Below are 15093 nucleotides of genomic sequence, written 5' to 3'. Positions count from 1 at the left end.
AGCAGGGATAAAATGTTATTAATACCTTATAGAAACCAGATTGCAGTTATAAGAGTAGAAGATATGAAACGGAAGCAGTATTTGCAAAAGGAGTGGGACGGGTAGCTACCCCATGTTATTCAGTCCGTGCAGTGAGCAAGGAATAAAGAAAATCAAGGAGGAATTTGAAAAGAGAATTAAAATTCAAGGAAAATAAATGAAAACTTTTAGGTTTTCTGATGAAATTGTAATTCTGTCAGAGAGCGCAAAGGACTTCGAAGAATAGTTGATCGGAATGGATAGCGTCTTGAAAAGAGATTATAAGATGAAAATCCACAAGAGAAAAACATAGGTGATGAAATGTAGTAGAATTAAATGAGGCCTTACTGAGGGAATTAGATTAGGAAACAAGGACTAAATGAAGTGGTGGAGGTTTCCTATTTGAGTAGTGATATTACTGATGATGCTGATGAACAGAGAACGTATGTTGTACAATATGGGAAAAAAATGATTTCTGGGAGTATGTTAACATCCTGACAAATTTAAGTGCTAGGACGTCGTTTCTACAGGTATTTGTCTACTACAGAGGTGAACCATGGTCTATAAGAGATTTAGATGGTTCCAATGGCTCTGAGCACTATGCGACTTAACTTCTGAGGTCATCAGTCGCCTAGAACGTAGAACTAATTAAACCTAACTAACCTAAGGACATCACACACATCCATGCCCGAGGCAGGATTCGAACCTGCGACCGTAGTGGTTACGCGGTTCCAGACTGAAGCGCCTGGAACCGCACGGCCACACCGGCCGGCAGAGCTTCAGACACGAAAAGAATAGAAGCTTTCGAAATGCCAAGCCAGAGAAGAAACTTCCGTGCAGATTAAAACAGTGTGCCGGGCCGAGACTTTTCGTGGGAAATGCGAAGATCCAGAGTTCGAGTCTCGGTCCGGCACACAGTTTAATCTTCCAGGAAGTTTCATATCAGCGCACACTCCGTTGCGGAGCGAAAATGTCATTCTGGAAACATCCCTCAGAAAAAAATTGAAAATTAGATGATTAGATCTAAACACTAATGAGTAGCTACTGAATAGAATCGGAGAAAAAGGTCCGGCTTTTAGGACACATCCTGAAGCAACACGGAATAAGCAGTTTCCAAGGAAGTATGAAGGGTAAAAATTGTTAAGGGGGAGACGTAGTTATCAATATGGTAATTAGGTTCTAATGGGTGGAAGTTGCATTAGTTATTCAGAGACGAAGAGTCTTGCACTGTATACGCTAGCGTAAAGAGCTCCAACAAATCAGTCTTAGGACTGAAGATTGCAGCAACAACAATGGAGAATATTTTGTGAAGGATACACATAGTCCAACGAGCAATTCTGACTAACGTAGTGTAGGAAGAATGACGGTGGGGAACACTAACAAGGGAACCTGCCCACCTCATCGCCCTCAGATTTAGCGGTAAAATGGCCCATTGAATATCCCGTCAAAACCTGAACACAGATCAAGCATAGAAACAGGAAAGAGATGAACAGTGAAAAAAGAAGCAAAATTTAAACAGCGAACCGTCGAAGCTCAAGATGGGCAACACCGAGTGAATTTCAAGAATCCCGGCATCACAGTTGTGTGGTCACGGTGTGGGACTGAAAAAGGGGAGATCTGTGTTCAAATCTCCCCAGCGATTTCTTTTATTCACCAAATTATGTTCTTTCCGTCCGGTCATTAACTACTGTGTTCTTTTTCTGAAGTATTGGCAATTGTTGTAGTATACACAAGTTATAGAACATGAATCATGTTATGGGAATATATTACAGTCGCAAGTAAATGTGATGCATATTGACAGCAGGAGAGATACCGCATAGACTTCTCACAGAAATGAAAACAGAAAAAAACGGGTGTGATCATTATTACAACAAAGGAATTCAACAGTCAAAACTTCCAAGACGGAACGCAGGAGTCATAACACGTGGTTCGTGTGTAGAACAAACAGGAGGTACGTACGTCTGGAGCTCCCTTCCTTAAAAACAAATCGTTGTTGCAAACGAATGTTACACCACAACAGAGATACAAATTTAAATAAAGCGAACAGACACGTTAATGACCGGACGGACAGTTTGAAAAGAAGATAATAATAATAATAAAAAGATATGTGGGGCACAAGGGAGATTTGAACTCGAATCTCCCCCTACGCAGTCCAGCAGTGTAAGTAACCACGTATACACGACGCCGGCGCTATTAGAAATCGCACAATATTGCAGATATTCAGCTCACACTGTTCGCTGTATTGATTTTCTTCTTTGTTCACAGTTCAGTACACCTTCCTCCTGTTTTTGTACTTGATTTATGTTCAGTTTTTGACGCGTTTGTCGACTGGGCCATTTACCATTCGATCTGAAGGGGGAAGGGGTGCAATAGAAAGTTTGCCTTGTGACAATAAGTCTGAGCTCTCACAGAACTTTAAGCAGAAAGCGCCTTACAAGGTAACAGACCTATGCTGTGTAGAGTTGTGACACATCGTCTCTATATCACATCTCATTGATGATAAGGTGGAATAACATGCCAAACACAGTCTTCCATCTTCTACAGCTTTTTTTCCTTTACCTCCAACTACTGCTCCTCCCAATCAAACGAGACTTTCCCGCTCGCAGACATTATTCTTACAGTGCACAAGTGTTCTCTCAAGCTGCGTAAATGGCATAACATACGACACCAGGCGCTCAAAGCCACTGTACAACACTTGCTAATTTGATGTGCCTATGAAAGGAAAATTCCTACAGAAGAATGCTGAAGATTAGATGGGTAGATCACATAACTAATGAGGAGGTACTGAATAGAACTGGGGAGAAGAGGAGTTTGTGGCACAACTTGACTAGAAGAAGGGACAGGTTGGTAGGACATGTTCTGAGGCATCAAGGGATCACAAATTTGCCATTGGAGGGCAGCGTGGAGGGTAAAAATCGTAGAGGGAGACGAAGAGATGAATTCACTAAGAAGATTCAGAAGGACGTAGGTTGCAGTAAGTACTGGGAGATGAAGAAGCTTGCACAGGATAGAGTAGCATGGAGAGCTGCATAAAACCAGTCTCAGGACTGAAGACCACAACAACAACAACATGAAAGGAAATTAGGCTAGAGTGTAATGTTACGTAAACGCAAACACAGAACTGAGAAGTGGTCTCAACTTGTTTAAGGAGAACAGTGAACCGCTAAATCACGAGGACTGCACAAGTATTCGAAGTTTGCTTCTCAAGTACATCGTAGCAGACATATTATTGATCAAAGTCTTTAACCATTATGAAAATGTCTCATACCTATCATTTTAGTAATAGTTTTTGTCAACCGCACTATTGCTACTCAAGCGTACTCGTATTTTTCCTTTATCACTTACTGATAACCTGCTATACCAACCGGAGATCACTAAAGCGCAAGAACCAAGTAGTAATCAGATTCCCGCGGTAATAATCAGCGATAGCCAACGTTCATCACTTTGTCACTTCCACGATGAGTCATGTAATCAAGTGGTTTACAGCGTATATATAAGACGCCGGCTGCAAACGCTTCGTGGCAACGCTGACCTCTGAAAATGCTGAAAGCGACACTGTTGGCAGCCCTGTTAGCTGTTGCTGCGGCACAGACTGCAGTCAACCAGTTTCCGGAAGGTTTCCTTCTAGGGACCGCCACATCTGCTTACCAGATCGAAGGAGGCTGGAATGAAGATGGTGAGTGTATCATAGACGTTAATGAATTTTTAACCTTCAGGTTGTCTACATCGATGTACCACAGCTATTAGCATAACATCTGCAAACAGTCCTTTTCATTTGGAGCCTAATAATAGCTTGAAAGAGTAACCTGCATAGTCAATCGTCTACACATATGGTCACTTCCAGTCTTATAAGCTTTCTGTTTGCTAATATTTAAACAGAGTCAAAATGATCTGATGTAGTAGTTTTGTGTAACTTTGAATGGCATACATTTTAGACTGGCCTTTACAAAGAATTTGTTTTACGAATATCGCTGGAAATAAAATATGCCAATAACTGATCACTTTAACTGAACGACATGTTTCAGAATACTGTATCTACATTATTATCGGGATTCTTAAACAGTTAATGGTCTATAAATCTTCATTCTATGTGAAAGCTTTTGTGTTGATCTTGTAACAATGGTGGCATATAGCTAAGAGAAAATCGCAACAGTACGTAAATCCGTAAATTTATAACAAATCTGTTACTGGAATTTCGTGGATGACATACATTTATTATAAAAATGGATATATGTATCTATATGTATATATGCGTGTACATTGAGGTGACAAAAGTCACAGGACAGCGATGTACACATATGCATATGGCGGTAGTATCGGGTACACAGCGTATAAGAGGGCAGTCCATTGGCGCACCTGTTATTTGTACTCTCGTGACTGATGTGAAAGCGTTTCCAACGTGATTATGGCCGCACGGTGTGGACTAACACACTTTGAAAGCGGATTAGCAGTTACTGCTAGACGCTAGGGACATTTCATTTCGGAACTCGTTAAGGAATTCAATATTCGTAGATGCACAGTGCCAAGAGTGAGCCGTGACTATCAAATTTCAGGTATTACTTCTCACCATGGACAATGCAGTGGCCGAAGGCCTTCACTTAACGACACAGAGTAGCGACATTTGCATCGAGTTGTCAGTGCTAAGCCGGCCGCAGTGGCCGTGCGGTTCTAGGCGCTACAGTCTGGAACCGAGCGACCGCTACGGTCGCAGGCTCGAATCCTGCCTCGGGCATGGATGTGTGTGATGTCCTTAGGTTAGTTAGCTTTAATTAGTTCTAATTTCTAGGCGACTGATGACCTCAGAAGTTAAGTCGCATAGTGCTCAGAGCCATTTGAACCATTTTCAGTGCTAACAGATAAACACAACTGCGTGAAATAACAGTAGAAACCAATGTGCGGCGTACGACGTACGTATCCGTTAGAACAGTGCGGCGAAACTGGGCTTTAATGAACTATGCCAGCAGACGACCGACGCGAGTGCCTTTGCTAGTAACACGACATCGCCTGCAGCGCCTCGCCAGGGCTGGTGACCATATCAATTGGACCCTAGACGACTGGAAAACACTGGCCTGGTCCGATACGTCTCGATTTCAGTTGCTAGGAGCTGATGGTGAGGTTCGAGTGTGGCGCGGACCCCAAGATGCCGTGGACCCAAGTTGTCAGTAAGGCACTGTGCAAGCTGCTGGTGACTCCATAACGGTGTGGGGTGTGTTTACTGGAATGGACCGGCGCTTCTGAAACAACTGAACCAGTCATTGACTGGAAATGGTTATGTTCGTCTACTTGGAGACCATTTCCAACCATTCATGCACTTGATGTTCACAAACGACGGCGGAGTTCTTATGGATGACAACGCGCCATGCCTCTGGCCCATAATTCTTCGCGATTGGTTTGAAGAATACTCCGGATAATTCTAGCGAATGGTTTGGCCACCCAGATTGCCTGACATGAAACCTATCGAAAGTTTATGGAACATAACCGAGAGGTCACTTCGTGCACAAAATCCTACATCGGGAACCCTTTCGCAATTATGGACGGCTTTAGAGGCAGTATGGCTCAATATATCTGCAGGAGAGTTCCAACGAATTTTTGAGCCTGTGCCACATTGAGCTGTTGCACTACACGGGGTAAATGGAGGTCCAGCACGATGTTAGAAGGTCTCCTATGACGTTTTGTCACCTCAGTTATGTACGCCCTAAACCACTGGACCGAATTCAACCAAACTTGGTACACAAATCACTTACTGTCAGAAGATAATCACTAAAAGAGTAAGAACCACCTGCCTATCAGAGAGGTGGGGGTGGGGCTGACAACGCGTTGTCAGGCCACGACGTGCGAATTCCATACTTCGTTCACAGCACTCAGCGACTTCCAGCATAGTTTATACATAACGCCAAACCATTAAGAAGCTTTTCCTACCTATCAACCCCCAGAAAGATGATGAAAGGAAAAGAGGTTTCACGCATACTACATTTTTGCCTTTCACGCAGTAAAACTGTCATATGAAGCATGACGTTGTAATTTATTACTTCTTCACTGCTAACTACGTTCGCGACAAATTTTGTAGACCAACAACTTTATATAATTGCACGACGCTTATTTCAGGAGATACGATGTCATAAACATTGGGCTGCCTGAAAATGAAATTGCAAGGCGAACTTTATTAGAGATCGAGTGGAAATATGTATAGAAATATATCTGAAATACGTTAAATGTATGCGAAATATATTTGGCATGTATTTACTCGAAAGGAAAGAGAAGGATAGAAATAATGGATAGCGGTAGATGGGTACTGAGAAGAGGGACAAGTAGATAGTGAGAGGTAAAGGAGGAAGGGAAGAGGGCGTGATGGACAGAAAGAGCGGATTGGAGGAGATGGACAAGGAAAGGAAAGACGAGGAGATGGAGAGAAGGAGTATTGAGGAGTTGAACAGCGAGAGGGGGAGGCAGTGCACTGGGGAGAAAGGGAGAAAAAGATGGGCAGAGTGGTTGACAAGAGAATGAACAAAGAGAAGGGAGGAGGAGATTGAATTGTATAGGGTAAGGAGGAGATTGACAGACGGAGAAGGAGCACGTGATCAAAGGAAGACGAGCAGATCTACTGTGGAAGGGGGAGAGGGGGGAGAGCAGATAGACACAGGGTGGAGTAGCAGGAGATGGACAGGGGGAGGAACAGAAGGAGATGGAGAGCGAGGGGAGAGTTGAAGAGGTGGAGAGAGAGATGGAGTGTAGTAGGTGGAATAGAGAGGAGGAAGGAGGAGATGAAATAATACAATACTGGCATAAACACACACTCAGGTAACACTGGGTACTCAGTTATCTGTTAATAGAGATGTCTTACAGTGGTCACCGACTGTTTTTCACAATCGTATACACGTTACACGCTTCACTCTTGATACAGACGATATACTCTAGTATGCCATCTTATAATCATTTTACGAGCAATTAATATTTTTAAGCACGTTTTCGCAGATTAAGATTAATCAGGTACCTATCTAGGTCTCTTGAAGTCTGTGCAGTGATTTGTCTTGAGATACACATGAAATCATTCCAAGAGTGTCCTTCCTGTCATCCTTCTTGTTTTCCCAATGTCTCAGCGCAGTAAGCGCCTTTCCATCCAAATTGTTCAAACACTGAAGGCGTCTTACACTTTGTATGTCTATGTTCACTCCTTACATCTATTTGCCTGGTAGTGTATATGTGAATAATCGACTGCAGAGTTCCAGCAGCAACTGACATGGATATGCTTTTTTCACCATCGCACGACTACTAGTATGTTCAAATGATTGTTACTCTAGTGCATAAGCATACGAGTCTATACTTGAGAGAAATATAATTCATTGTGACAAAAAATTCCCAAAGATTTTATTAGAAAAACCACATATGTATAATATAATTAGAAAATATTTCTCTACTCAGTTTTAATGTAACACTGAGCAGCCGAACGTTGTGTACACGCTTGACTGTGCAATGTACTAGTCTAACTGTAATCGCTTAGAATTTGTGCACTGTCGATGAGCTGGGAGAAACTGTGAAGTCATGCGCATATCGATCGCGATCTCTGCTGCGATCTCAACTAAAAATAATCCCATCTGCAGTGAATACGAAGAATGCTCTGACGTGATGAACATTGCTCACTACACACACTCACGAATGGAACTGTGTTTTGGCCAGAGTTCAGACACATGAACCATGGACAGCCTTCCTTCCTTAACAATGTCCTTATCAATGTCTGCATTTTTCAGTATCATTTGCATAATTTAGTACTCTCCCCCATAGGCCCGAACTTTTCTTTTTCCTAGAAGTTTGCCTTCCCCTTCTTCAGATGCCATTGCTTGGTCGAGCCGTTATTTCTTCTTTCTTACCGCCAAACCGTGTAGAAAATTTCATATATTTCCATGCTCTCACGCGGCTGTTGCATATTTAGGCTCTGCCATACCACTGTAGCCAGTCACTTTCCCGCAGATAGATGACAGTGAGGGTTACAGATTGGTAGCAGACGCTGGTTTCTTTTCATGGCCAACAAATGACATCCTCTCTGTGAAGCGACATTCAGTCCACGAGTAATACACTGTTGCCAAAGTATCGTTCCGGGTGCATCTACATTTACATCCTCATGGATACTCTGCAAATCACGTTTATGTACCTGGCAGAGGCTTCATCGACCCACCTTTACAGTTATCTAATATTCCAATCTCCCATAGCACGCCGAAAAAACAAATACCTATATCTTTCCGTGCGAGTTCTGCTTTCCCTTATTTTATTATGGTGATCGTTTCTCCCTTTGTAGGTCGGCGTCAAACAAAATATTTTCGCATTCGGAGGAGGAAGATGGTGATTGAAATTTCGTGAGACGATTCCGCCGCAACGATAAACGCCTTTGTTTTAATGATGTCCACCCCAAATCCTGTGTCATTTCAGTGACACGCTCTCTGCTGCTTCACGATAATACAAAACGTGCTGCCTTTCTTTGAACTTTGTCGATGTACTCCGTCAATCCTATCTGGTAAGGATCCCACACTGCGCAACGGTATTCTAAAAGATGACGGACAAGCATCCGTTTTCTATGTGGCACTATTTCGACAAAACCATATTCAGCTGATTAAAAATGTTATATCTGTGACTTCAAAATTCAGTACTGAACTTAAGATCATTTATAGCCTCATATGTCATTATGTAGCCTATGTTAACCACCTTGACAGCTGACGATGACAGTAAACCAATAGAAGATCGGTTGTATGCCACTGTTTGCAGAGCGGTTCATTACAGTATGGATTGATGTTTGAGTGAAAGATAATTGAAGAATCGAATTTAAGGGCTTACTGCTGATATACCCTTGGTACTCGTAAAATAATTGTTTCATACTACCTAGTTCACGGAATTGACGTGTATTATGTACAGCTCCCGTCATTTCGTAGAAATATTTAGCACACTGCAACGATACCTATTTGTGCGTGCAGGCAAGGGCGAGAATATCTGGGACTACATGCTCCACGAACATCCGGAGTACGCAACGAATGGTGACAATGGTGATGTGGCCTGCGACTCGTACCACAAGTACCAGGAGGACGTGCAGATGCTGAAGGCGCTCAACGTGAGTACTCGCTGGCGCTGTACAGGTGTGGTACTCGGTGAATCTACAGTGTTGTGATGCGTTTCAGTTGCAGCAGAGGCCTCTTATCTTCACATTAATATATTTTCCCGTATTTCCATAAATCTGTATTGTCAACCGTATCTGATTCAATTGCTTTTCATCTTTTGTTCTACTCAAACAAAAATTAATGGAATACTTACTGTTTCATCGATATTTATTATAGCATTTTGTAACACTTTTCTTCCCTTGTTTTCGTTAAAATGTTGGTGAAACTACAGTACAAACACAGCACACGCATTTAATTATGAAGATTCGGTATAAGCACGACGAGAAAGCTGTCGTTGTGACCTTCATGAAACGGAGGAGTTCATCTTCGATAAAGATATTACATAACTTAAAGTGGTCATTCACAGCAACATCTGAGATATGTAATGATATGCACTTCATAGTGCTGAAATACCCATTCTTGAAAGTAAAGCTGTGATGGAATTTTGATATCAGCATATAAAAAGTGATGCTTTTTGAACCTTAGGTATTTTACATCATAATTAATTAGTATTACAACAAGTAATACATTACCATAAATAATTACAAATAGATCAGTGAAAACACGTCCTGTTATAACCATGGTAATAATTTTAATTTCAGCAAAGAGCTTGTAGTCACTTATCTTGTTCATTACCTCTACTACACTGGATGTGTAATTCATGCCATGAAGTGAGCCACTTCACAGCCCCAAGTTGGGCAGCGGTTTAGTGAAGCAATGGATTTGTGCTTTAACCCCAAATTAATCAGCTAATTAATGGGCATTACTTTGATTGATTACAGAACAGTTGTTACACTTCGGTGTGGCATGTTTCATTAACAAAAGGTAACTGGATTAGCCGTGCCAGCTGCAGGAATACAAATTCCGTAATTACAATAATTTTATTTCCAAGAAATGTTTGAGACCATAAGTTTCTCATCCAGATTCTGATTCAACAAGGCCTGTATTACAAGGTAAAATACAACGGAGAAATATCGGAACTTCTTAAAACTAAAACAGGAGTGGGAGAAGGTGATCGGCAGTCTGAATTACTTTTTAGTGGCGACAGCTAAAATCAGAGTTCAAGCTGCCGAACTAATCAAAGCAGGAGGAAGTAATACTAGGATAGACTGCTTCACCTTCGCAGACGACTTGCCGTTTCTAGATCAGGACATTTAAACGGCGCAGAAACAAATAGAAATTCTCAGAGAAACCGGAGAAAGGCTAGCGTTCCAAATATTATTTGAAAAAAAGGAAAGCAAAATACATTCCAGCAAAACTCTGTCACTCAAAATTGTAAAAACTAAATCCGGGATAATCGATATTTTCTCAATTGAAATATGTAGGCGATGTTATTTAGGAAACAAGCCTCGAAAAGAGTAGGTATAAAATTCCTGTTCGCAATACAGCTTTCAGGCTTATATACACATCAAAAAAAGTTTTGCGTCATCTCGCTTCCCAGAACTGCTGAAGACAGACGTTGACTGTGGGTATTGTATTACAGAAACAGTCCGTTTGTCTGTTCAGAGATATCACTAAAACCGCCCAAAGGTGTAAACAGCCATGCAAGAGCAGCGCCTATTAGACGGAAGGGGTCCGACAGCCGATCAGTTCCAGTCATACCACCAGGAAGGAGGTACACGGCACGTGTTGTCTGCACTTCAACCACGCCTAGACGGTCAATACCGCGGTTCGATTGCCTCCGCAGTCTTACTTTGCACCAGGAGGGGCACTCAACAAGGGAAGTGTCCAGGAGTCTCGGAGTGAACCAAAGTGATGTTGTTAGGGCATGGAGGAGATACAGAGAGACAAGAACTGTCGTTGTCTAGCCTCACTCAGGCCGCCCAAGGGCTACTACTGCAATGGCTGATCGCTGCCTACGGATTAAGGCTCGGAGGAACCCTGACAGCAACGCCACCATGTTGAGTAATGTTTTTCGTGCAGTCATAAGACATCGTGTTACAACTCAAACTGTGCGCAATAGGGTGCATGATGCGCAACTTCACTCTCGAAGTCCATGGCGAGGTCCATCTTTGCAACCATGACACCATGCAGCGGGGTACAGATGGGCCCAATAACATGCCGAATGAACCGCTCAGGATTGGCATCACGTTCTCTTCACCGATGAGTATCGCATATGCCTTCAACCAGACAATCGTCGGAGACGTGTTTGGAGGCAACCCGGTCAGGGTGAATGCCTTAGGCACACTGTCGAGCGAGTGCAGCGAGGTGGAGGTTCCGTCCTGTTTTGGGGTGGCATTACGTGAGTCCGACGTACGCCACTGGTGGTCATGGAAGGGGCCGTAACGGCTGTACGATGAGTGAATGCCATCCTCCGACCGATAGTGCAACCATATCAGTAGCATATTGGAGAGGAATTCGTCTTCATGGACGACAATTCGCGCCCCCATCGTGCATATCATGTGAATTACTTCCTTCAGGATAACGACATCGCTTGACTAGAGTGGCCAGCGTGTTCACCGTACATGAAACCTCTCGAAAATGCCTGGGACAGGTTGAAAAGGACTGTTTATGGATAACGTGATCCACCAGCCACTCTGAGGGAACTACGCCGAATCGCCGTTGAGGAGCGGGGCAATCCGGACCAACAATGCCTTGCTGAACTTGTGGATTGTGTGGTGTCACCGCCAGACACCACACTTGCTAGGTGGTAGCCTTTTAAATCGGCCGCGGTCCGCTAGTATACGACGGACCCGCGTGTCGCCACTGTCAGTAATTGCAAACCGAGCGACGCCACACGGCAGGTCTAGAGAGACTTACTAGCAGTCGCCCCAGTTGTACAGCCGACGTTGCTAGCCATGGTTCACTGAGAATTACGCTCTCCTTTGCCGAGACGATAGTTAGCATAGCCTTCAGCTAAGTCAATTGCTACGACCTAGCAAGGCGCCATTTATCCTTTGCTATGTATCCAATGAAGCATGTACAGTAACAAGACCAATGTTCACCAATTGTGGATTAAAGTTAAGTATTCCAGCAGCTACGTACATTTCTTTATAGCATTCATTACGTATCCTGTTTCAGACCTCACGCCAGCCTGCGTGAGTTTAAGCGCGTGCCTTTCGGTTACCCGTCACTTTGGACTGGCTGTCTTGTCAGTCCACAACAGATAGTATGCCACGACGACTACAGGCATGCATCAATGCTAGAGGACGTGCTACTGGGTATTAGAGGTACCGTGGGTACAGCAATCTGGACCACCACCTCTGAAGGTCTCGCTGTATGGTGGCACAACAAGCATTGTGTGGTTTCCATGAGCAATAAATAGGGCGGAAATGATGTTTTTGTTGATCTCTATTCCAATTTTCTGTACAGGTTCCGGAACTCTCGGAACCGAGGTGATGCAAAACTTCTTTTAATGTAATGGGTAACAAAAAATGCATCGCCAAATACGCCAGACTTAGACACTACAACTGAGTCATAGTCAATTTTATGTCCAAATTATGCCGCATACAGGGAAAGAGCAGATAAAGAAATTTAAAAGAATAGCAATTTGTACTCGCATATGAAATTCTATGGACATATTAAGAGAATGAAACCAACCAGATTAATTACACTGGTTGTCGTATTCTACGAAATCGACAGTAAATTAAAAACTGACACAATGAAATGGGTCGGTGCGGCAAAAGAAGATCGGAAGGAAGCAGAAGTAACACAACTTAATATACCGGATAGGGAAAAACGCAGGCATAAATTCACGACTGGAGAGTTGGCCCAGCAGAAAAACCCAAGAAGATCGGAATAATTTGGTCAGACTACCGAAAAGAGCCCATTCTCAGAGAATGACACTAATGTGGGCACAAAGTAAAACTGAAACAAAGCGCTGAGAATGGGCCGTGTTGTAGACCGTTTGATCCAGTACGGTCCAAATGTGAATGATAATAACAAAATATTTCTGTTCTGTTCTATGTCTGGACTGATGGCTAACCACTTTACAAAACGTACCCAAATACGAATAATACACTCCTGGAAATGGAACAAAGAACACATTGACACCGGTGTGTCAGACCCACCATACTTGCTCCGGACACTGCGAGAGGGCTGTACAAGCAATGATCACACGCACGGCACAGCGGACACACCAGGAACCGCGGTGTTGGCCGTCGAATGGCGCTAGCTGCGCAGCATTTGTGCACCGCCGCCGTCAGTGTCAGCCAGTTTGCCGTGGCATACGGAGCTCCATCGCAGTCTTTAACACTGGTAGCATGCCGCGACAGCGTGGACGTGAACCGTATGTGCAGTTGACGGACTTTGAGCGAGGGCGTATAGTGGGCATGCGGGAGGCCGGGTGGACGTACCGCCGAATTGCTCAACACGTGGGGCGTGAGGTCTCCACAGTACGTCGATGTTGTCGCCAGTGGTCGGCGGAAGGTGCACGTGCCCGTCGACCTGGGACCGGACCGCAGCGACGCACGGATGCACGCCAAGACCGTAGGATCCTACGCAGTGCCGTAGGGGACCGCACCGCCACTTCCCAGCAAATTAGGGACACTGTTGCTCCTGGGGTATCGGCGAGGACCATTCGCAACCGTCTCCATGAAGCTGGGCTACGGTCCCGCACACCGTTAGGCCGTCTTCCGCTCACGCCGCAATATCGTGCAGCCCGCCTCCAGTGGTGTCGCGACAGGCGTGAATGGAGGGACGAATGGAGACGTGTCGTCTTCAGCGATGAGAGTCGCTTCTGCCTTGGTGCCAATGATGGTCGTATGCGTGTTTGGCGCCGTGCAGGTGAGCGCCACAATCAGGACTGCATACGACCGAGGCACACACGGCCAACACCCGGCATCATGGTGTGGGGAGCGATCTCCTACACTGGCCGTACACCACTGGTGATCGTCGAGGGGACACTGAATAGTGCACGGTACATCCAAACCGTCATCGAACCCATCGTTCTACCATTCCTAGACCGGCAAGGGAACTTGCTGTTCCAACAGGACAATGCACGTCCGCATGTATCCCGTGCCACCCAACGTGCTCTAGAAGGTGTAAGTCAACTACCCTGGCCAGCAAGATCTCCGGATCTGTCCCCCATTGAGCATGTTTGGAACTGGATGAAGCGTCGTCTCACGCGGTCTGCACGTCCAGCACGAACGCTGGTCCAACTGAGGCGCCAGGTGGAAATGGCATGGCAAGCCGTTCCACAGGACTACATCCAGCATCTCTACGATCGTCTCCATGGGAGAATAGCAGCCTACATTGCTGCGAAAGGTGGATATACACTGTACTAGTGCCGACATTGTGCATGCTCTGTTGCCTGTGTCTATGTGCCTGTGGTTCTGTCAGTGTGATCATGTGATGTATCTGACCCCAGTAATGTGTCAATAAAGTTTCCCCATCCTGGGACAATGAATTCACGGTGTTCTTATTTCAATTTCCAGGAGTGTATTTTTCCTTCACACACTAAAGTTGGAAAAGGAAACACCGTTTTGATCTTGGTATTAAGGCTCATCTTAGAAATGATTTTCGTGGCTGTTAATCATTATTTCAATATAAACAGGACACTAGCAGGCAGATATTTACATGAGTGCTGTGGTACTTGTTTTTACTGGGGAGAACACGGCATTGAGCCGGCGTGGTAAGTTATGCAGCGCCGAACACGAGGAAGAATTTCTGAAGTCAGGCATAAATCTGGCAGTCTCTGCGTGCACGGTTCTGGCAGAGGCTGCTTCAGTAGGAGTCGGGTTGACGGTGTCAAACGTTCACTGCGGAACTCTGTAACCGGTAGACATCAGAACCAAATTACTGACCTCGTAGTTAAGGAACCTCGCCTAAGGCTCTTCATTGGATTTGTAAGCTATGAGCATTCATCTCAAAAATCGAATTATCTATTGGCACATTTCATTGTTGTTGCGTAATATTGCAGCTATAATGGGTCCCCAAAAGGCCTGGAGCATTATTATGCAATGAGGTGCCCTCCTCTACAGTCGATGTTAGTGAC

General features: G+C 44.3%; 1 protein-coding gene across 1 annotated transcript in view; it reads left to right on the top strand.

Moving 5' to 3' along the window:
* Nucleotides 1-3558: 3558 nt before the first annotated feature.
* Nucleotides 3559-15093, top strand: part of LOC126413215 (lactase/phlorizin hydrolase-like) — a 159076-nt gene continuing 147541 nt past the window's right edge. The window contains exons 1-2 of the mRNA XM_050083112.1: nt 3559-3694; nt 8979-9112. Coding sequence (XP_049939069.1) covers nt 3559-3694; nt 8979-9112 — 270 coding nt within the window. The remainder of the gene's footprint in view (nt 3695-8978; nt 9113-15093) is intronic.

The sequence above is a fragment of the Schistocerca serialis genome, chromosome 7, assembly GCF_023864345.2.
Source record: "Schistocerca serialis cubense isolate TAMUIC-IGC-003099 chromosome 7, iqSchSeri2.2, whole genome shotgun sequence".
NCBI lineage: Eukaryota > Metazoa > Arthropoda > Insecta > Orthoptera > Acrididae > Schistocerca > Schistocerca serialis.
Note: the sequence above shows the minus strand (reverse complement) of the source record. Positions and strands in the feature narration are given on the sequence as shown.